The sequence below is a fragment of the Phoxinus phoxinus genome (assembly GCF_949152265.1).
Source record: "Phoxinus phoxinus genome assembly, chromosome: 19".
Taxonomy (NCBI): domain Eukaryota; kingdom Metazoa; phylum Chordata; class Actinopteri; order Cypriniformes; family Leuciscidae; genus Phoxinus; species Phoxinus phoxinus.
The window spans coordinates 2891444-2915191 of record NC_136894.1 but is presented as its reverse complement, the minus strand read 5'-3'; the positions used below and the strand labels follow the sequence as shown (position 1 = coordinate 2915191).

The 23748-nt window shown below is 37.8% G+C and overlaps 1 protein-coding gene across 2 annotated transcripts in view; it reads left to right on the top strand.

Annotated features, from left to right (window-relative positions):
* Positions 1-20942, top strand: part of ankib1a (ankyrin repeat and IBR domain containing 1a) — a 39664-nt gene extending 18722 nt beyond the window's left edge. For both annotated transcript variants that reach the window (XM_079590744.1, XM_079590745.1), the window contains 18 exons: positions 1607-1789; positions 3211-3328; positions 6307-6515; positions 6611-6699; positions 7461-7605; positions 7917-8077; positions 9133-9221; positions 9387-9517; positions 11362-11496; positions 12681-12767; positions 12866-12932; positions 13076-13221; positions 14996-15174; positions 15913-15964; positions 16154-16228; positions 17562-17682; positions 17783-17826; positions 19195-20942. In XM_079590744.1, coding sequence (XP_079446870.1) covers positions 1607-1789; positions 3211-3328; positions 6307-6515; positions 6611-6699; positions 7461-7605; positions 7917-8077; positions 9133-9221; positions 9387-9517; positions 11362-11496; positions 12681-12767; positions 12866-12932; positions 13076-13221; positions 14996-15174; positions 15913-15964; positions 16154-16228; positions 17562-17682; positions 17783-17826; positions 19195-19905 — 2742 coding nt within the window. In that variant the 3' untranslated portion in view covers positions 19906-20942. The remainder of the gene's footprint in view (positions 1-1606; positions 1790-3210; positions 3329-6306; positions 6516-6610; positions 6700-7460; positions 7606-7916; positions 8078-9132; positions 9222-9386; positions 9518-11361; positions 11497-12680; positions 12768-12865; positions 12933-13075; positions 13222-14995; positions 15175-15912; positions 15965-16153; positions 16229-17561; positions 17683-17782; positions 17827-19194) is intronic.
* The last annotated feature ends 2806 nt before the right edge of the window (positions 20943-23748 follow it).

Below are 23748 nucleotides of genomic sequence, written 5' to 3'. Positions count from 1 at the left end.
CGATCACTTTATATGATGAACCGATTAAATGCGTTCATCAACTCACACACCAGTTGTTAGAGACAGAAGCTCAAGCATGTTCGCTTGATGTGCAAGAACAGATGAGGTTCATTCTCGTGTTACGCATCACGTTTGAGCTTCTGCAAGAACCAATGAGGTTCATTCTCGTGTTACGCATCACGTTTGAGCTTCTGCAAGAACCAATGAGGTTCATTCTTGTGTTACGCGGCACATTTTGAGCTTCTGCAAGAGGTTTGTTCTCGCGCGTCAAGCAGGTTCGGTTGAACTTCTGTTTATGTTCACTGATCAAAGTTTATATGTGAATAAAAGCCTTATTTCAATCTGTTCATCATATAAAGCGACTAAACCGCTCAATTCATATGGATTAGTTTTACGATCTCTTTACGTACTTTTTGAAGCGTCAAAGTGGTAGTTGCGTAGCTGTCAATGGAGGGAGAGAAATCTCTCAGATTTCATCAAAAAGATCTTCATTTGTGTTCTGAAGATGAAAGTCTTACTGGTTTGGAACGAGTGACGCGAGTAATTAATGACAGAATTATTTTATTTTTGGGTGAACTAACCCTTTAAAGTGCCCCTAATATGCTATTTCGGATATTATTTTCATGCAGTTTGTCTTGTAGCTGATTGTAAAAGAATGTAAAAGGTCTGCAAAGTTTCAAAGTGCAGATAAATGGAGTTACTGTCTTCCAAATGAAACGAGTCGTCAGTAATTCCAATCTCACTTCCTGCACGAACATATGTAGGTTTGTAATACATTTGCATAATGCCAGCCTATGGTCTTCATTGGCTGCCTGCGAACAATGTCTACTTTGCCCCGCCCTCAAACACTGTAGTTGTAGCTGAGGCCTGGAAGAGTTTGGTTCGTGTTGTCGACATGTCGAGAAGACGCTGTTTTCTGCTGCGAAAGCAAATCCACTTTGATGCTTTTCCAAAGGATGAGGACTCGGGCTCGAATTGATACGGTAAAACCGACACCATCGTTACTCTTCGCATCACTGTTTAAACAAGTGCTGAGGAAGATTCAGAGCTGAAATTCAGATATGGTAATGAGCATTTTGTTTCCGACACACGTTGTAAACAACAGACTGGGCCATCTGACCAATCAGAGCAGAGTAGGCTTCTAAGAAAGGCGGGGTTTAGAGAGACTGAGTCCTTTATCGAACCGTTTAGACACTGAGAAAAGAGCTGATACTTTAATTTTCTCATAATATATATTGCAACGACCTTGGATGCATGTAAACCTATGTTAGGAGACTCCAAAACAACATTAGGAGCCTTTAAAATAGCATAATAAATATCCATAAGGAACCTTTAACATCCATGGAACTTTATAGTGGAAAACGGTTCTTCAGATTATTAAAATGTTCTTCAGAGTAAGACAATTTTTTTTCTGGATCTTTAGGGAACCAAAAATGGTTGTTTTATAGCATCTCTGCGAAAACCCTACATTTGTAAGAATTTAGTCTTAGACTCATTAAAACTCCAGGACCATACAAGATTACTTTTCTGTTTTAATTGTAGGATACTATCATGATTGATCATAACATTGAAGCCTCTAGCTAAGGGCTGGTCTTGTGTTTTACAGCTGTTAGTGAAGAACGATGCAGATCTGTTCGTGGAGAACGAGGACCGGGAGACGCCGTGTGACTGTGCGGAGAAACGGCATCACAAGGAGCTGGCGCTCAGTCTGGAGTCTCAGATGGTTTTCTCTCAGGATGCTGGAGCTCAGGAGATCGAAGCGGAGTATGCCGCCCTCGACCGACGAGAGGTACGGTGGTGTTAAAAACTGTGCTTTCTGAGTTTAGATACTGTGACATTTTGTTTATATATATATATATATATATATATAATGAATAAAAGTATTAAAGTATATATATATAATATATATAAAATATATATATATAGAACTAATTTTAATACTTCTATTTAGCAAGGATACATTAAATTGGTCAAAAGTGTCAGTTTATAATGTTAGTTTATAATGTTATAATCTATAACAATAGATTTTAATTTCAAATAAATAACTTTCACTTCTTATTTTACAGTGTCCTTGTTACATATGTTACATGCACTTACCATAGTAATAAACATAAATTATGCATAATTACATGCAACTAACCCTCAACCAAATCCTAATCCTACCCTAACCCTATAGTAAGTACATGTAGTTGCTTAATATTACCAGAGACAATTTATATAAGAGACATGCCACTTCCTCAATCCTCAATACAACTATATAAGGAAAACCCGTAGCGGCCAAGATGGCGGTTGTATGCACATGTCCCGCCCCTCCCGCTGGAAAGCCAATCATCTGCTTTTAACAGTCACGCCGGGGAACATTTCAGCCTATCGTCTGGTTCCACTGACGCATGCGCACAGTTGACGTTTTGCCTGTTGGTGTCGTGAACCCTTGCGCATGCGCAGTTAAAGTATAACCTGTGGGCGTTTAAAACCTTATTTTGCGGCAAAGTCATCAAACTTTTTCAGCGATTTTTATCATATTTTACTGATGTTTCTATACATGCAGTTTTTATGTCCCGGTGACCAGTGAAAGTGCAGTTCTGACTCTCTGCCCATCTAGATAGGAGCCTGGTCTTGTTAGTCCGAAATAGCTGCCCGGAGGCGTTGCCAAGATGGCGGCCGAGTGGCACGACTTGCCTAAAAGGACTTTGATATTACTCAGTACTTAAATATATAATTACACTGTAACAATTACACCTTAAAATAAAGTGTAACCAAAATATTTAAGAGTTTTTAATGGTCCTTGAATGGTTCTATGCAAGTTTTTTTCAACAAACACTGATTTAAACACTGATGCAATTATTTGCACTATCAGCATATTGTGTACCGTAATTAAATTAACTCGATTTACAGCCCAATATATAATATAGGTAGAAGTTTCCGAGTGCATGTTCGCTGTTATTTCTGTGCGGCGGTGTGCACTGAAGAATTGAGCTCAAGATAAATCACAGCTTGGTAATGTAATGTCACAGGATATTACATCAATCAGAAGTGGATAGACAGACTCATGATTGCTTTGTTTTGCTGTTCCAGACAGACCTAGCAATAGTGAAGTTTAAAAAGAAAAGCTTTATTAGTCCTCTTTCCATCACCTCTCTTATATCCTCGTTGCTTCACACTTGTCATTTTTAACCTGTCATTTATCCCTTCATCTTTCTTTCTCTGCAGCCATATGAGGGATTGAAGCTTCAGGACTTGCGTCGGCTGAAAGACATGTTGATCGTGGAGACGGCGGACATGCTTCAGGCTCCTCTCTTCACGGCCGAGGCGCTTCTGCGAGCTCACGGTACGGATTTACTGCAGCTACTGTTAAAATCACACAATTCCCCGTCAGCCAATGAGAACGCTACGTTTATGTGCATTCAATTTTACAATTGCATTACAAGTGAATCCCAAGACTTTCTGAACAGGCTCTGCTGGTTTTCTTTTAGACATGTTCATGGTATTCTGTGAAACATAATGTAGTGCCATGTAAAAGTTTAATTTAAAATGTACTATAGTACTGCTGCAGTACTTATTATAAGAGATTATATATATATTGCAGAAGACTGTCACCGTGCCAGCTGATCCATTTGATCAGTTAAAGTTGGGTCAATTTCCAAGATCGTTCATTCTTCAAGATATTACAAGCAAAAGGGTTTGGCTCGTCTTTATTACTGAGCAAATTATAAAAAGCCTTGCTTTAAAGGATTAGTTCACTTTCAAAAAATGTTTTGCTGATAATTTACTCACCCCAATGTCATCCAAGTTATCCATGTCTTTCTTTCTTCAGTCGAAAAGAAATTACGTTTTTTTTAAGGAAAACATTCCAGGATTTTTCTACACAGAATGGACTTCAATGACAACCATCTATCCCAATGTTTAAAAGAAGGTTCAAATGTCCGTCTCAATGGAGCTTCAAAGTCTCGACACGATCCCAGTCGAGGAGTAAGGGTCTTATCTAGTGAAACGATCGGTCATTTTCTAATATAAAAATAAAAATGTATATACTTTTTAATACAAATGTTCATCTTGTGCTGGTCTGCGACGCGCCACGCATTCACTTAATCACGTTGGAAATGTCACGTTTACGTCATCTATCTAAGTTATTTGTCTGTGTATTCCGGTTCAAAAAAGTGAACTCCATCTCATTTTCTCTTCCAACTTCAAAATCGTTCGACATCTTTGTTTTAATTAATTAATTTATTTATTTTCGTGACCTTTTCAACGTGATGACGTAATACCTAGCGCGTCGCAGACCAGCACAAGACGAACAATTGTGATTAAAAAGTAAAAAATGTTTAGAAAATGACCGATCATTTTGCTAGATAAGACCCTTATTTCTCGACTGGGATCGTGTCGAGACTTTGAAGCTGCATTGAGACGGACATTGAATCCTCTTTAAACGTTTGAATAGATGGTTGTCATTGAAGTCCATTCTGTGTAGAAAAATCCTGGAATGTTTTCCTCAAAAACCTTAATTTCTTTTCGACTGAAGAAAGAAAGACATGGAAATCTTGAATGACATCGGGGGGAATAAATTATCAGCAATTTCTTTTTTTTTAAAGTGAACTAATCCTTTAAGTCACCATGAAGTCAAAATTGGCAAATCTTATTTTTTATGGAATACCGCAGTATTATTTATTATAAATTATGAATCTGTACGCATCATTTTTTTTGTTTAATGTGCGGGGGAACTTGTCACTCACATGAGATCGACCAATAGCAAACCACAACCATCCAAACAATTACCACTGGACAAAATCAAGCCCGCCCTACATTTTTTCTCATTTGATATATTTTTTTGAAAATTAAAATGACTAATGGCAGAATTCTGTTAGAATTGTATATGGCTGTTTTGGAGACAATCTGGAATAAATTGCTTTTAACGCATCAATCATATCAGGTGTAGGCCTATGTGATTTTGAAAAAAATGGATGTTAAAGGTTAATTCTGAAGGCATATCTGACCTTTATACTGAGAGATGTTTGCATATTATATCAGTGCGCACTATTTCTGAAATCCCTGGAATGCCTTGATTATAGTCTTGAGTTTTCTTCCAGGAACGAACATATTCCTCATTTACATAAGTCACAGATATTCCTCATTTCAATAATTCCTGCCCAAGACATGCGCAGAATAATACGCAGGACGGGGTCTGGTTAGTAGTGTGTTAAATTGGCAATTATGGTAACGGGCGGGGCATTTCCCAAACACACTCGAAGTGGTTGACCAATCACACAACACACTGCTCCAGCCGACCAATAAGAGCACAGTGTGCTTTTCAGAAGGAGGGGCTTGATAGAGACAAGAACTAAACGGAGTGTTACTGACAGACCGGGAAGAGAGGAGCTGCAGCAATGGGGAAAATAATGTGTTTTTTAAAGGGCCCGTTTTTCCTGTGTTTTTGAAGCTTTGATTGTGTTTACAGTGTGCAATATAACATGTTCATGTTTCGCGTGTAAAAAACACAGTATTTTTCACAAAATGTACTTATCTGTATACCGCTGTTTTCACTGTCCTAAAAACGGCTGATGACTTCCTTGTTCTATGACGTCCCTCCTTCAGAAATACGTAACGAGTTCTGATTGTGCCAGCGGTTCCTGTGTTGTGATTGGACAGCAGCTTAGCGCACGTTGCATGGAAAGGTCACGCCTCTTACCGTAACGTGGAGATGCATGCGCTCAGTGTTATTGTGAACATGGCCAAACAAAAGTGATTTGACTCCGGGATGAAAATAACAGCGTCTCGACGACATGGCAACACACACACTCTACAAACGCAACTCTTCCTCTTCTCCGTAGGAGCGCAACAAGACCACGCGCATTTTTATTGTGTATTCCTGTGTGCGGAGGTTAGTCAAAAAACTGTTCTAGCGACGTCATTAAAGCAGGAAGTAGAGGATGTAGTCCAAACCGGCCGTTCGCTGTAGGCTTTGAAAGGAAACTTCTGTTAAATCAAATATCTCGCTTGGCATTGAACTTTGAGCTTTATCATTTTACAGGTATTATTTATGCTCTCACAGCAACATTACACACTAGCTAAAGTTTAAAAAATTAGATCACGAAGAACAGGACCTTTAACATTTAAGCTTGAAGTTGTAGTACACTTTTCTAGTTTGTTTATAAAAAATTATAAAAACAAGAAGCTTTGTCATAATTCTGGCCAAAATACTGGTGGAAATCTCTTCCCTCATTTTATTTGATGTATTATGTTTTCTATAAACATTGTGTTGGAAGTTTTACCTGTCAGTCGTTAAGTTCAACCTTCTTTTCTGCCGTACAGACTGGGACAGGGAAAAGCTTCTGGAGGACTGGATGTCTAATGCAGAGGACTGCTGCCAGCGCTCCGGTGTTCAGATGCCAACTCCCCCACCGAGCGGATACAATGCGTGGGACACTCTGCCTTCACCGAGGACTCCCAGAACCACTCGTTCCTCCGTCACCTCGCCTGACGAGATCAGCCTGCTGTCTCCTGCTGACGGCCTTGCCCTGGTTAGATCCATCTCTGTGCAGGACATCATGATCCACATTCTGCATCATGAAAACATATTGACACCGTCTGTTCAATGTTTCTTATGCCCATGTAGTGTGGAATTTGCATGTGCACCATATCTGTGTTTGAGGACCCTGTGGACATGTCGTGTGGACACGAGTTCTGCCGGGCATGCTGGGAAGGGTAAGCATTGGAATATAAGTTTGTTTTAAAGCACAAGTTCAGGTCATGTTTGTGTTTAGTTGTCTTCATAATATATCCATTACGGTTAACTACTTACACTACCGTTTCAAAGTTTGGGGTCATCAAGAGTTTTTTTTAAAAGAAATTAATACTTTTATTTGTCAAGACTGCATTAAATGGATTAAAAGTGACAGTAAAGACCTTTTATAATGTTACAAATTTCAAATAAATGCTGTTCTTTTGAAATTTGTTCATCAAAGAATCCTGAAAAAAGTTTCCACAAAAATATTAATATTAATTATAGGTTAATATTATAATAATAATCAGCATATTAGAATGATTTCTGAAGGATCATGTGACACTGAAGTAATGATGCAGAAAATGTAGCTTTGATCACAGGAATAAATTAAATTTTCAAATATATCCAAATAGAAAATATTTGAAGTGTTAACAATATTTCACATTAATAGTAGTTTTGCTATTGTTTTGATCAACCAATTGCCTCTTTCAATACATTAAAAAATCTGACTTTTGAAAGCCCTGGATTAGTTTGCAATAAACTTAAAATATATTAGCTTTTATACTTATAATAATAAACATTTTTATTTATTTTTTGCTTAAAGCAATGCTGTTGTGAATTTTGTGAAAAGTCCTGTGGAGAAAATGAATAGAAAAACACTTCCTTTGAAAAAGCACTATATTGTGAGTTGTTTATGATCCATATATTCATAACCTTTAAACACTGTTTGTCTGGATGTCAGGTTTTTGAATCTGAAGATCCAAGAAGGGGAAGCACATAACATCTTTTGCCCTGCTTATGACTGCTTCCAGCTGGTTCCTGTGGAGGTCATTGAAAGCGTTGTCTCCAGAGAGATGGATAAGCGCTACCTGCAGTTTGACATTAAGGTACAATTGGAGCTCACTAAGCCCTGGAAACCGTTTCAGAGCTGCCATTTCTTTTCTCTTATCATAGACTGTCTGATGCTGGCTTTGAATCAAAATGCTGACAGCGTCCTGCTGTTGGTTGAGTTTTTGCCAGAGATTGTTTGAGCAGAAAAAGCTTCTGTAAACACACTTGCTCAGAAGTCAAATGTTTGATTGTTGGGTAAATATCACGTCGATTTGATTTGAATGATTTAAAGATTCTAATTGGTTTTGGGTTATTTACGTCATCCAAAACAAATAGCGTGTTTCAACACATTTCTCTCCATCTCCAGGCTTTTGTGGATAATAATCCTGCCATCCGCTGGTGCCCCGTAGCCAGATGTGAAAGAGCCGTACGACTGACTAGACCCGGACCTGGAGCCTCTGACTCCCGGAGCTTCCCTTTGCTCAAAGCCCCCGCTGTAGACTGTGGGAAAGGCCATCTCTTCTGCTGGTGTGTTAAAGAGGGCCTATTATGCCCTTTTACAAAGGTTTTCATGCTTGTGTATTCAAAAAAAATATTTTTCACTTTGTTGCAGCTCCTCTCTTCACAGTCTGTCAGTTACGCTCTGTTTAGTTCCTGTCTCTATGAAGCCCCTCCTTCTGAAATACGTAATGTGCTCTGATTGGTCGGCTGGAGCAGTGTGTTGTGATTGGTCAACCACGTTGAGCGTGTTTGAGAAATGTCCCCACCCTTACCATAACCACCAGTTTCAACACACTACTAACCAACTCAACCAGGCCCCGCCCCTTTATTCTGCATATTAATTATTTAAATGAGGAATATTGTGATGCGTTCCTTCCCGGAAGAAAACTCAAGACTACAATGGAGGCGTTTCAGGAGTTCAGAAACACTGACGCTGATATAGAGAATAACTCTCGCTGGAGGGACTTTGTGCTTTGTAACTTTTCAGAGCTTTTTCATGCTCAAACTAAAGAAAGTTAAACATGTACAAAGCATAATAGGTCCTCTTTAACCAGCTTTTTCCTTTATCTATGCATAATTTCTTTGTCTTCAGTCACACTTACTACAGTAGGTCTGATATATTTGTTATTGTAGGGTCTTAAAGCAATGTAAACCATACAACAAAGGTCAGTTTATTTTCTGAACCACTTTTTACAGGTCACATCTCACCTTAAAATCAAAAAGTTTTTCTATTTTTAATTTTTTTTAACTATTTCTTCCCTTTTCCATTACTATGTGTCTTGACATTTTACATGCAGAGACTTATGAAATAAAAATATAATACCTTAAAATATAAGGTAATACTGTACCTTTTTTCCACTGTAGTATTTTTTGTGATTTATTATAGTAATGGGAGCTCGGAGGACTGGTGGATACAAAACCCCCAAATTATAAAAAAAAATGAACTTTATTTTAAAGAAATGATTAATATAATTGTTTCTTTTGATTTTGAAAGACCCATTCTTGACAGTTTTCATGAGATTCACCAGATGTTAATGTGCATCCTGCAAAATGCCATGCTTACCTCTTGGTTTTGTTCTCAGGGAGTGTCTTGGTGACGCTCATGAACCGTGTGACTGTGAGACGTGGAAGATGTGGCTGCAGAAGGTGTCTGAGATGAAGCCTGAAGAATGTAGGAACTCCAGACTTTTTATTGTATCGTTCTTCCAGACCATGCATTTAATCAAATGACCCCAGCATGCATTAACGTTTGACCTGCATCTTTATTTAATGGATGTTCATGACATAACCTGCTGCTGTAGGTTTTGATATTGAGCTCCTCCCTGTGTCTGAACAGTAGCCGGTGTGAGCGAAGCTTATGAAGATGCTGCCAACTGCCTGTGGCTGCTCACCAACTCCAAACCTTGTGCCAACTGCAAATCCCCCATCCAGAAAAACGAAGGCTGTAATCACATGCAGTGCTCGAAGGTCAGTACAGAATGGCTTATGTGGGAAAAAACCCAAACATCTGCAGCCACTCGAATGTCAGCCCGCTAAACTCTTAACGGGATCTGTCTGAAAATTATCAACTGTTACATTATGGACTAAAAAGGTCAGATATCGTCAATGGAGAAGTTGGCAATCACACATATAGGGCACGTTTATTAATGTTCAATATTTGATTCCTAAAAAATGATCAAGGGCATTTTTACCTTAATGAGAGCATTGTTTTTTTTAAAGCATTTAAAAACGCTTTTTGTAAATAAAATACATTTAATCAATTGACTGAAAGAAGCTGAAGTAGATTATTCATATACTGTATGTAGATTTTAATTGCAGTTTTGCAATGTTATTTACGGTAGTACAAAAAGCAATAGTGATTTAAACAATATTTTTAATATAATATGTACAAATAAGTTGAGTGAATTTAATTTTAAACACAACATGGCCAGCTATTCTATTGATAAGCAATAATAGCGCTCTTGGAAAACGACATGTATATTGTTGGGATATTTTTGCCATATTTTAAATATCTATTTTTGTCATGTTAATGGCATGTTGTATCTAAGCTAGAGGAAACTCAACACTGGAGAATTGTATTAAACTGATGATTTTTTGGGATGCTTTTGGACCTTGAACTAATAGCTCCCTTCATAACGGTCTTGACAGCAAAATTGCACAGGCATTAAATGAACATTTACATAGTATTTGTCCGATAAGATATCATGTAATGCACAAAGTCCTCATTATAAAATCTCTTACATACATCATAGGAGTGTGTGTCCATGACACAAGATGTATGTGTGATGCAAACCGACCCTTTGACGTCAGAGCAGGTGTTTGAACAAAGGCAGAGCGGAGGTCATATCCTCCCTGTTTTCTTAATGAAGGCTTAACTAAGGCTCTGATTGACAGGCGCAGGGGGAAGGGGAAGCTGTTCACACCACCACCCTGTGAAGAAACTAAACAAATGTTGAATGCTCACTCATGCCGGCTATTTATATTGTCGAATACAAAGGGTCTTGTGCTATCTAATCTGTGGTTCTTTTAGCACACTCATTTGTTGTCTAGTAACATTTATGCAGGTAACTACGACCTGGTTTATGCCCTTCCACAAAGTCTTGATTTTGTTTTTTGGCCTCTACTAGAATAGGTTTTCATGCTTGAATATAAAAAAAATCCCCATATTTTTCACATATTATCACACTGTCAGTAACGCTCTGTTTAGTTCCTGTCTCTATGAAGCCCCTCCTTCTGAAAAGCACACTGCGCTCTGATTGGTCGGCTGGATCAGTGTGTTGTGATTGGTCAACTTCAAGTGTGTTTGGGAAATGTCCCGCCCCTTACCATAGCCGCCAGTTTCAACACACTACTAACTAACTCAAACAGGCCCCGCCCCTTTATTATGCATATTAATTATTTAAATGAGGAATATTGTGGCGTGTTTGTTCCCGGAAGAAAACTCAAGACTACAATGGAGGCGTTTCAGGAGTTCAGAAACAGTGACACTGATATAAAGAATAACTCCTGTTGGAGGGACTTTGTGATTTGTAACTTTACAGAGCTTTTTCATACTCAACCAGCAACATTAAAGAAAGTTGAACTTGTTAAAATTAATGTAAAATAGAACACCGTCAGGTCCTTACTCTCATTAATTGAATTAATCACATAATTGATGCACATGTAAATATAGGCATTGATAAAGAGTAAGAGAAGAGTCAGTTTTTCAGTTCAAAACAATCTTTAAATCAACTTTATATCTGCTTAGTGCTTATTTGATCCTGCTCAATAATTCTGTCTTGCTCTCCGTTCTCATCTCGATCTCTTTGCAGTGCAAGTATGATTTCTGCTGGATTTGTCTTGAGGAATGGAAGAAACACAGCTCCTCGACCGGAGGATACTACCGATGCACGCGCTACGAGGTCATCCAACAGGTGGAGGAACAGTCCAAGGAAATGACTGTGGAGGTACTCGCGCCTAAAAGGAGTGTACACACACGGCAGCCATTCAACCGATGCATTTACTTGGAGCTTTTGTGATTTGTTTGTGGACTGCCATTAATGGTGTTAGTGAATAAAGTCTCAAAACACTAAACGTTTACTTTCAAGGCTTATATTTCTCATGTGTAAGAAGTAATAAAATAGGTTCTGCTTTATACAGTAGTAGCCAAACGTAATGTCTGGTCTAGGAAAATTGACATCTTCATCTATTAAAAAAACATTGTTAAAGGGATAGTTCACTTTCAAATGAACATTTGGTCATCATATACTCACCCTCAAGTTGTTTCAAACCTGTATGAATTTCTTTCTTCTACTGAACACAAAGGAAGATATTTTGAAGAACGTCAGTAACCAAACAGTTAACTGGTCCCATTGACTTTCATAGTAGGAAAAAAAAAATACTATGGCAGTCAATGGCTCCAGTTAACTGTCTGGTTACTGACATTCTTCATAATATCTTCCTTTGTGTTCAGCAGAAGAAAGAAATTCATACTGGTTTGAAACAACTTGAGGGTGAGTATATGATGCCCGAATGTTCATTTGAAAGTGAACTATCTATCCCTTTAAAGATTTTGTATGCATATTGCGTAGTTGTGTTTGGAGTCAATATTTTTTTAACCATTTAAATATTAATAAGTGATTATGTTGTAGTCAATGTATGCTTTTTTTTTCTTTTCTTTTTTTTTTGTTTTTCTGTGCTTTTTTTTTTGCATAGTAAAATAAAACCTGTTACTGTAGCCTTTTTTGCCAAATAATTTTGTCAGATAAATACCTTTACCAAGTTTAGCGTTTTGTTCTTCCGTCATATTTAAAATACATCAAATATTTTCCTCATATTTTGATGGATTAATCAAACTTGCAAGGCAAGGCAAGGCAAGGCAAGTTTATTTATATAGCACATTTCATACACAATGGTAATTCAAAGTGCTTTACATAGAAGAAATTAAAATAATCAAAAGAAATAAGAATAATTAAAACAGTTTAGAATAAAAAATAAAATACAGTGCAAACAGTCGGACGAACAGTAGGGTTATTAAAAACAAATATCCCCTCTGGACATCACTTTTGGCCACTACTGTATGTGGTTATGAGCTTGACTTTCAGTCTTGAAGTTGGGAGTCACTCTTGCTTTTATGTTTTGTGTCTCACAGGCAGAAAAAAAGCACAAGAGTTTTCAGGAACTTGACTGTTTTATGCATTATTACACTCGATACAAGAACCACGAACACAGTTACCAGGTAGGAATTTTTATGTATTGGATGTCTTTGATATATTCCAGTTTTCGCACTACTGTTTGTTGACAGTCACTCATCAAAGGTGATTTCCTTTAAACTAGTTAGAAGAAAGACTCCTGAAAACAGCCAAAGAGAAGATGGAGCAACTGAGCAAAGCTTTCATTGGAAGTGAGTAGGAATTTGATTAATCGGACCATGTCGGACATATTTTACACTATTTACGCATGTTTTAAATGTTATTCTAAACAAATGTATGGTGCATTTTGAATAATATGAATATGTAAAAAAGTCAATGTATCTGTTTCTTTCAGGGGACGGAGCCCCACCTGACACCACGTTCATTGAGAACGGTGTGCTTGAACTTCTCAAGACCCGACGCATCCTTAAGTGCTCTTATCCATATAGTTTCTTCCTGGAGCCCAAAAGCAGAAAGAAAGAAATATTTGAACTTATGCAGGTTCTGAGATCGATATTCATTCACTGCTTAAAGGGATAGTTCACACAAAATTGTTTTAATTCTGTCATCATTTACTCTCGTGTCGTTCCAAACCCATACGATCTTCGGAACACAACTTAAGATATTATTAATGAAATCTAAGGGGTTTCTGTTCCTCTATTGAAAGTCTATTCAACCAAAACTCTGACACAAGTTCATAAAGAGATCCTTGGATTAAATTCATCCATTCATTTCGATTTTTTTCTAAGTCTTCTGAAGAGACATGATCGTTTTGTGGTTTTTATTCAAATACATTTAGGTTTTTATTCACCTGTAAACAGGGCTTGACATGAACACCCGTTAACCCCGCCAAATGCAGTGGTGTTTAACGCAGTCACTCCTACTAGCCACTTTTCAGATTGAATTTTACATATTTATACATATCAAATGTAGTCTTTTAAAAAGGCATTGAAATAATAAACTAAGTGCTATGTAGTGTTGTCAAATTTTTTTATTTTTCAATAGAAATCGATACTGAAATATCTGAAACAGCGAGTGACACACAAACCCGCCTCTCTTCACTCACTCGTTTCAGATGCTCCAGATGAATATTGTTAAATCTACAGATAAAGCATTGTCGGGATAATTTCGGTTTCGCGTATCTACCCCGAAGTGATAAAATTCTGTCTAAAAATATTTAAGGCCAGACATGTAGTTTAAAGCTTGGTTTGTAGGGAATTACAAACATGCGCACATATATTCAAATGCGCATAACTATAGAATTAATTATTGATGCGCACGTGAGCGCCATCAGCGTTTCTCACAGGTTCAGTTTAAAGTCTGTGTAGAGAGAACGGTGTCGTCTTAGCGGCCCCTAATTTAATAACTAATGATCGTTGCGACGGAAGTGAATCAATCAAAACTAACTTTAGCTGGAAAATAACATTATTCAAGAACCGCTATGAAGCCAAACCAATCTGTTATCTTAAATTATACGTTTATCACTGTAAAGCCGCTTTGCAACAATCTACATTGTTAAAAGCACTATATAAATGAAGATGACTTGACTTAAGTGAATGTAAACGGTTGAGAAAGAAAACGCATGTGTAACCGTATAATGGATCTGTGGGTCAGGTCTTAAAGTGACAGCAGCCTAATATACCTGCTGCTAAATTATGAGTTCATATTAAAAATATCTATATGGCCATTTTTGTCAAAATTGTGGCCAGTGAAAATGCTAAATGGCTAGTAACTTTGGAAAACCCCTAGCCACAGTGGCCGGTGTGCAAAAATGTTAGTCTCAAGCCCTGCCTGTAAATATTAATCAGCCAACATAAATGGAAGCTCAACCATACTTGCTTGACGAGCGAGAATGAAACTCATTTGTTCTTGAGCTTTCTTTTACTATATTTGAGTGCTCTATGTATGTTTGCCGATCAGTGTTTGTATGTGAATGAAAGTAAATGTAAATCTGTTCATCACATAAAGCGATCGTGTCTCTTCAGAAGAACCACTTGATTCATATGGATTTCTTTTACGATCACTTTATGAACATTTTGAAGCTTCTGAGTTTTGGATGAATAGACTTTCTAATGAAGGGATAGAAATCCCTCAGTTTTCATTCAAAATACATTAATTTGTGTTTTGAAGATGAACTAAAGTTTTATTGATGACTGAATTTTCATTTTTTGGGTGAACTATCCCTTTAAGAAAAGCAACACCATGTGAAATTTTTTTTTTGGTCTAAAGTTTTCATGCACAACATGCTCTTATTTTCTCTTTCCACCATCCACAGACTGATTTAGAGATGGTCACTGAAGACCTCGCGCAGAAGGTGAACAGGCCTTACCTCCGCACCCCTCGCCATAAGATCATCAGTGCCACGTTTCTGGTGCAGCAGAAGAGACGGGAGTTCCTGGCCTCTGTGGCTCGAGGTGTCGCTCCCAATGATTCCCCCGAGGCTCCGCGCCGCAGGTAAAGACGTGTGTGTGCTGCCGTCACGGATACGGACCCGTCACCTTCTGGTGAAAATCGCTCTCTGTAAATCGGTAAAGAAAAGCTGTAAGGTCTCCCTGCGGTTTTCTACCCAAAATAAAATCTCTATGGTTTAATGTTTAAAAAGTAAATGAAGACAGCCATAAATATTAGTATTGTATTTTTAAAAATATGCATATAGCCATTGTTGCTGATATGGTGTTAAATCATAAATAAACTATTTATTATTTACTCTACTATTACTATAGCAACTATTTATTATTATAGAATTAAATAGTATTATTTACTATAGTAATAATAATAATTAAATACTCATATATTACTATTTTATATTGCAAGACTAAATCATATTTACTATAATACTACTGTACCATAGTAACTATTTATTATTGCTATAATAATAATGATGATAGTTAGTTTTACTATTAGTATATGGTCATATATCACCTTTTTAATTTTGCATCCCCGGCTATGTTTTTTGGGCATTTACTATAAAAAGTTGCTTGAAAGAATGCCATGGTGCTACTACAGTACTTTAAACAATACTATATTATTATGATATTACTATGGTTAATGTCCACAAAATTACATTGACATTACATTATTACCTTGGTACCATGTCCAAAATATAGTTTATATCAGCCACAGTACTTTTTTCCCCACAGTATTTTCACAGTATATATTATAATAGTGCAAACATTTTCTCCTCTTCTGCAGTTTTGCTGGTGGGACGTGGGACTGGGAGTATCTGGGATTTGCCTCTCCTGAGGTATTTGCTGCATCTCTGCTTTTGTGTTTAAATATTTCTGTTTTTAACTAACCTCTGTTATTGCTCCCCCAGAGTTGCATCTCACTAGACTGTTAATACCCTCTTTCTGTCTCTCCTTGTTTTAATGTAAGAGAGTTGTGTGATGCTGTGAAGTACTAGCAGTCATTGAATCTCATTCTGTGTCCAAAGATGGTGAGGAATCACCCAGTACGGGGATCAAATGCACAGCGTGAGAGCAATTACAATGCAGGAGGCCAGCCGCAGGTACTGCTGAAAACACAAAACAAAACATACCTCAAAATTCACTCATTATATATTATGCTATTAGCATAAATGTAATCCGGTGGTTAGCAGTTTAGGCTGGTCATCTCCTGGAATATTCCAGATAACGGACTATACCATTATTACTCAACTCAGAGGGTTAATTAAACCTGAATTCCTGTCCTGTGGTCAACGAAATGTGGACACTGTTGTAGGGTTGCTTTGTCATGCACTCAGTGTGACTATGAATGAACGGCGGTCAGTCTTTCTAACCACTGCACAATTCATATAAAATTAGCTGCTCTTTTTTTTTCTTGTTTTTTATGCCTAAATACAGCGGACTTAAAAAGGATTTGGACACTTACTGTGAATTCTATATTAAACTATGAGAAATCTGCAAACAAATTATGCTACACATAGTTTTCTGATTGGTTGACTTTTAACAAACAAGGTCATTTTTAGTAGTTTATGAAGTTCATCCTTGCAGAATAACCGCCGGTGTAGTTAATCACATTAACCTTAAACATTTTCTACTACATTTTCACTAATGCTTCACAACCAGAAAGTATCGAAATACTTTGGGGTCAAATTATAAAACGGTGGAAACAAGGGTTTTGCTTAAAGTGTTTGTGTGTGTTTGTTTAAAATAAAACCGTGGTTGGATATTTTGTTACATAATGCCAAGACGTGTGGCTTTAAGGAACCTATTATGCCCTTTTACGAAGTCTTGATTTAGTTTATTTTGCTCTACTAGGATAGATTTTCATGCTTGAATGTTCAAAACACATTATTTTCCTCATATTCTCCATTGTTGCTGCTCCTCTCTTCCCAGTCTGTCAGTAACACTCTGTTTACTTCCTGTCTCTATGAAGCCCCTCCTTCTGAAAAGCACAATGTGCTCTGATTGGTCGGCTGGATCAGTGTGTTGTGATTGGTCAACCGCTTCCAGCATGTTTGAGAAATGCCCCGCCCCTTACCATAACTGCCATTTTCAACCAGGTTTCAACACACTACTAACTAACTCAACCAGGCCCCGCCCCTTTATTCTCCATATTAATTATTTAAATGAGGAATATTGTGACGTGTTTATAAAGCATAATAGGACCCCAGGGTCACTGTATTTTATTTTAATTCATAGTTTAGGGACACAGGGCACAGTTTATCACAGTATATGCTATATATAACAACAATACATTTGTAAATCTCTTTTATTCAGTACTTGTAATATAGATGTCAATCATTATTCTCTGTCCTAATCATTTCTATCATTAATAACTGCTCCTTGTCAACAGATCATGTATTTTCGTAATTAATCTGAAGTTGATGGTTCCTGCAGGATTACTCTGAGTTCCAGTACAGACGGAGACACCGACAGCGGCGTCGAGGAGACTTGCTCCGACTCCACAGCCTTCGCAGTAACACCCCCGAACCACACGACCCCGCCGACAACACTTCAGGTACAGCTCCTGACGAGGCCACATGATGTGAAAATAAAGAGTTGCTTTAAATCTGTGTTACTCCGTTTGAAATCCATGTGTGTCCAATATGTGTCTACAGAAACGCATGAGGGAGGCGGTTCACAAAGGCATGGGATCTCCACGGTAAATATACCGATTTTCTAACATGTGATGCAGTGTCCGTTTTTACCAGGGATGTTCCCGAAGCTTAAAGGGATAGTTCACTCAAAAATTTAATTCTGTCAGTAATTACTCTCCCTCATGTTGTTCCAACCCCGTAAGACTTTCGTTCATCCTCGGAACATAAATTAAGATATTTTTTTATTAAATCTGAGAGCTGTCTCACTCCTACATAGGCTTCTGTTGTAATTTAAACTTGCCGGCCCAGAAAGTTAGTAAAGACAATGTTTAAAATAGTCCAAGTGACTACAGTGGCTCAACCATAAGTTTATCAAGCGACGAGAATACTTTTTGTGCGCAAAAAAACAAACAAAAATAACGACTTTATTCAACTATTCATTTTCTTCTGTGTGCCTCTGAGTGAGTTCATGTAGTGTAACAGCGCAGCGCTTCTGGGTTGTACGTCAGAACGGAGGCTCACTATTGGCCAGCATCTCACGCATCACACACATGACCAGCGTCGGCCAATAGTGAGCCGTTTTTTTGACCACATTTTGTATTTCAATTATAATAAAATAATTCATTAATTTTAGTCATATTTATTACAAAATGGTTTCTAAATTCAGTTAACAAAAATACAAAATTTAACTAAATTTACAAATGTCAAAACCAAACACATTTTATATATTATTTTAAACATGTAACAACATTTAAAATTATGCAGTTAAACCGTTTGGTATCTATACGTTTCTTTTTGTTGTTGTTAGTTTTTTTGCAAATAAGTCTCAGTAAAAATACAGTAAAAGTATAAATATTATAACATTTTATTACAACTTAAACCGTTATCTATGTGAATACATTTTAATATGTAATTTATTCCTGTGATCAAAGCAGAATTTTCAGCATCATTACTTCAGTTGTCAGTGTCACATGATTCTTCAGAATTCATTATAATATGTTGATTTGCTGCTCAAGAAACATTTTTTATCGTTATCAATGTTAATATTAATATTTTTTTCGGAATTCTTGGATGAATAGAGTTCAAAAGAGCACCATTTAAAATAGAATTATTTTGTAGCATTATACATTTATTTATAACATCTGCCACGTTTGATCAATTTAATGCATGCTTGATAATTATTATTATTTATTTTTTTCTTACCATTTACTTCCTAATTTGTATGGAGCCCCTAAAGGGACCTTTGCAAAAATAGAAATATACAGACTTTTACGTGCGCACGCAAAGGTTTCTCGTGAGCACGTGAAAGTCAATATTTTTATTTTTGCAAAGGTCCCTTTAGGGGCTCCGTACATTTGAATGGTAGTGTAGTTCACTCACAAATGAGTCAATGAGCATCTATTGAGAATTTGAATCCCTTTTAATCCTCTCAGGCACTTGATTCTCTGGATGAGGATGACCCCAATATTTTGTTGGCTATCCAGCTGTCTCTACAGGAGTCCGGGCTGGCCTTGGACCCCGAGCCTCAGGATGGTCTCAGTAACGACGCCTCTGTAGGGGCCAGCGGTTCCTCTCTGTCCTCTAGACTGGATTCTGCGGATCCTCCCCGGGCTTCCATGAGCAGCTCTGAGCTTCTGGAGCTGGGAGACAGCCTTATGAGACTGGGCAACATTACCAGCCACTATACACCCTTTAACATGAGCTCCTTCCCTGATGCCTTCACCCCGAGTGACCCGGACTGCCTGGACCCTTCCACTAATGCCAACCTGCTTGGCAACATTATGGCCTGGTTCCACGATATGAATCCACAGAGCATTGCACTGATTCCCTCAGCCACCTCGGATGCCGGTCCCGAGCCACTCGCGTTTGGAGAGGAACAACCCGCCAAAGCCCAGGACGAGGAGAACGGAGAGGGGAGTCCTGAGGAAGACTCCCTATCGCTGACTAAAGAGAGTTCAGAGATGTTGGCGACGCAACTTTTGGAGCTTGAATGTGTGGATGATGCACAACCTCCTAAAGCAGAGCCAGGCTTGGAGGATTCGGGCAGTGTAGATCTCACCAGTGCAGTTTGTCCTGAAAGCAGTGCTGATCCGCAGGGAACCGAACTCTCCTCGGAGTGGGAGGAAGAAGTGCACCTAGTGTGAGGAATGAGTCCAATTACGTTTACCAACTGAGTGCTCTTACTGTGCCAAAACACTAAATAAAACAAAACTGCTCGTGCAAAAATGGAGAAGTGTGAACGAGGTGCAGTGGGGGGTTAGACGGGACTCGTCTCGGTTGTGTGTTGCACCGCGTCTGAAACAAGAAAACGTGCTCCGATTCAAGCTAAAGAAAGTAGACGAGAGAAGATTGGGTCTCATTCACTTACCGTATTTGTGTGTGTGAATGTTTTTGCCATAGTTCATCAATAAGTTTGCACTTTTTTTCTACATTCAGCAAACAATTTAGAACCAACTAAAACGCCATTTATGTAAAAATCAGACCTCGGGGCCCAAAAAACAAGCTTTAAGCCGAAAAGTTTTATATTTAATTGAAAATCTGACCCAGGATTTAATTTTTTTTTAACATTTAAGTGCGTTATTGTTTGATCTGGAGTAGTTGCATAAAAAGATGTTGTTAGGCTTATTTAAAAGCTCTTTATATGGAAAGCCACTGTATGGAGATGGTTAGGACACTAGTTATGCTTATTGCTAACTTTAGGCACATTTATGTAAGATAATCTGGCAGTAAGAGCAAATTTATGTGCATATCTGTTGTGAATCGGGTGGCAATTTTGTGTGAGAACCTTTTCTGTGCACATAAGAACATACGGTTATTAGTGAATGTTGCAAAGTATTAAAGTCGCAATGAAATGGAAGAAGTGCCATCTTTTCTTCCATATTGTGACGTACATCTGAGTGAAATGGATGATTTGAAAAGGAAAAAATGTAGGGCGAGGACTTTTATATCCATCGTTCGTTGATTGGATGGAGGCAGATAAGAAAGGGGCGGGGTTTAAGCGGACTAAATGATTGGAGAGTTCCAGCATACGTCATTTTCACTTGAAAATATGACATTTCGATTGAAAATTATGAGGTCAAAAGGAAAAAATTAATTGTCCACAATAAGTTTAAAGGGATGGTTCGGAGTAATTTCAACCTAGGGTCCTTTGCACCATGACCTCGAGCCAAACACCCCCCCCCCCCCCCCCCCCCCAGAAGCTTTTTTCCCCATTATTAAAGTTAGTTTATTTTGAGATATCAGCCGAATGGCTTAGTGCAGGCGCTAATGGATCCAAGGTTGCATCTCGTAAATTACCCCACTAATAATGCCCGGGATGGCACCAAACTTCTACAGTAGTACAAATAGGTTCTGTGCTCATAAAACGAGGCATTTGAAAGTTTGTAACTACATCAGGAGTTTTTTTTAAATAACACTTGCCTGATGGCTTATGCCATAGATATACATAATAAAGGCTAGATGTCTCGTCCGCGCTGCTGGCCAATGGAGGTCGACGTCCGCACCTGGCGGCCATCTTGTCACAGTCAGCTCGCTCACTCGTAATATTGTGTTTTAATGGTGCATGTACTTTTTTACATAACCAACTTGCTCAATTTTCTACTGATTTTCAAACAGGTTGGTTTGTTATAAACGTCAGAGATGTAGTTATGACACTGCGTACTTATGAATAATTATAATATTATATATTTCAACATGTTCAAGCATCCAGAATTATAGCCACGCTAATAACGTTTGTAAGAAACCAAATCGTTTGTAAATCCGTCAAGATTTCAGCGAGATAAGAGTGTGTGTGTTTGTGCAGATCACTCGCCGTACATCAGGAACCACAGAGCCCGCCAGAAAGCTTTCTTGTGACAAGATGGCCACCGGGTGATGCCGTTAGAGACTCCGCCGTAAGACATCTAGCCTTTATTATGTATATCTATGGCTTATTCTACCGCTAACATGGGTCACTTCTGTGATTTGGGAAAAGCTTGTAAAAGTCCTGGCAGAAAGCGTTGGAAAAACCCCATAAAAGTCCTGGGAGAAAGCGATGCATAAGGATGTAGTGTAACGACGCCCAGTTCCAGGAATGCACTAATATTTTGTTGATAGTACCAGTTTGCAACAATTATTAGTTAACACCAAGTTGTCAACACTTAGAAAAAACAATAAAAAAAATTGGCATATACCAAAAAACTTTTTCAGCAACATTGGGTGATCGCACGAGACATCACAGAAGTGACCTCGACATCCGGGTTAGCAGTAATTTACGAGATACAAACTTCGGATCCATTAGCGCCTGCATTAAGCCATTCGGCTGATATCTCTAAATAAGCTCTGACTTTAATAATGTTCGACCAAGGAAAAAAAAAAGCTTCTTTGGAGATCGAGGTTCGGCTCGAGGTCATGGTGCAAAGGGACCCTAGGTTGAAATTACTCCGAACCATCCCTTTAATAACCTGCATATAGAAATTTTTCATTTTAAGGTAAGCAAGGCCAGAAATCATGCTGTGCGTGCCATTAGAGAAAGCTCCATTTGTATTAGATTAGAAATTAATTCATTCTTTTAAAGAGAAATTAATAAATTTTTGATAGTTGTATCTTTCTGGAAAAAAAAAAGGGAATGTTTACATGCAGAAACATGAATTCGTGAATGCATGCATCCAGTGTGAAGCCAATATTAAGACCTGCATCAGGTTGCATAAACCTCTAAGACATCGATTTGTTTTCTTTAAAACTGTTCATAGCTTTTTTTTTTAATCCGTTACATAAAAACGTAGATTTGCCTAATTTGATACCGAAAACTAAGACTGACTGCCCCTGACTAACTGCGAGTGGGTCATACTTGAACTTAAGACACTGTCTTAACATCCATGTTTATGCAACCGGCCCCTGAACGTTTTAATTAGTTATTTTATTTTTATTCTACAGCATCTCTTTTACTTAGCAATGCCGATCTGATGCTTTATTTAAAAACACTAATGTTCTTTCTATGCCATATTTAATGCAATTGGTGCGCACAATGCACATTCACATATTATAAAAGAGAAGTGTTTGAGCAGTGTGAAGTGTTGTTTGCTTCAGAAAGGGAACGCTTGATGTAAATGAAAACGTGATGGCATTGATTACCTTATCTTTTTGTGACTACTACACACAACACCTCTGATATATCCAGGGTTGTGCATTTCATCGGGCTCATGAATATATTCATAGAGACACTGCACAGGTCTACTGAAGCAATAGAGAGATAAAAACAGTGGTTTATCTGATTTCGTTTGCGTGCCACACTCAGAAACACAGGAAGTTGTTATCTTTACCAACAAAAACGGTTCTAGATTCTCCTGTTGTATGTGGCCATAATGATATTAACATCTTCTCTGACTAAACCTACTGTGCAGTAAACAAAACTTAAAAGAATATTCCAGGTTTAATGCAGTTTAAGATTTACAGACGGCATCGGTGGCGTGGTATTGAGTACCACATTTTTATTTTTAACAAAAAAAGCAATGCATTTAAAAACGAACTCTGATGCTGTCAATATCTTAAAGCGTTATTTAAACCAGAATATTAATCTAACAGTCATAAATACCAGAGTTTGATTTCTATTACTGATACATAATTGTTGGAAGTTTATAGATGTGAGAGAGAGTTTTTTTTGTGTTTGTTTTATTCTACTGTGCTCATGTGTGCCTTTTTGTACTTTTTTTCTTATTTATGTACATGTTGCCTAATTAAGTTAGTGTTTGCTGTGTCAATCAAATACAATCACCCCCCCCCCCCCCCCCCCCCCCCACATTATATAGTCTTTGTTTCATGTTGACAACAGCCTCATATTTTGTATTACTCTGAATTGGTTGCCATTTTTTTATGGCTTCTCATTACAGTTTTAATGACAGAATGATATAAGGGGAAAGAAGGAATAGACGATGTAGAGTTGGTGATTGTAGTTGGTGTATTTAGTTTGGCTTTTTTTCTTTCAGATACATTTTACATTGGAATTGATG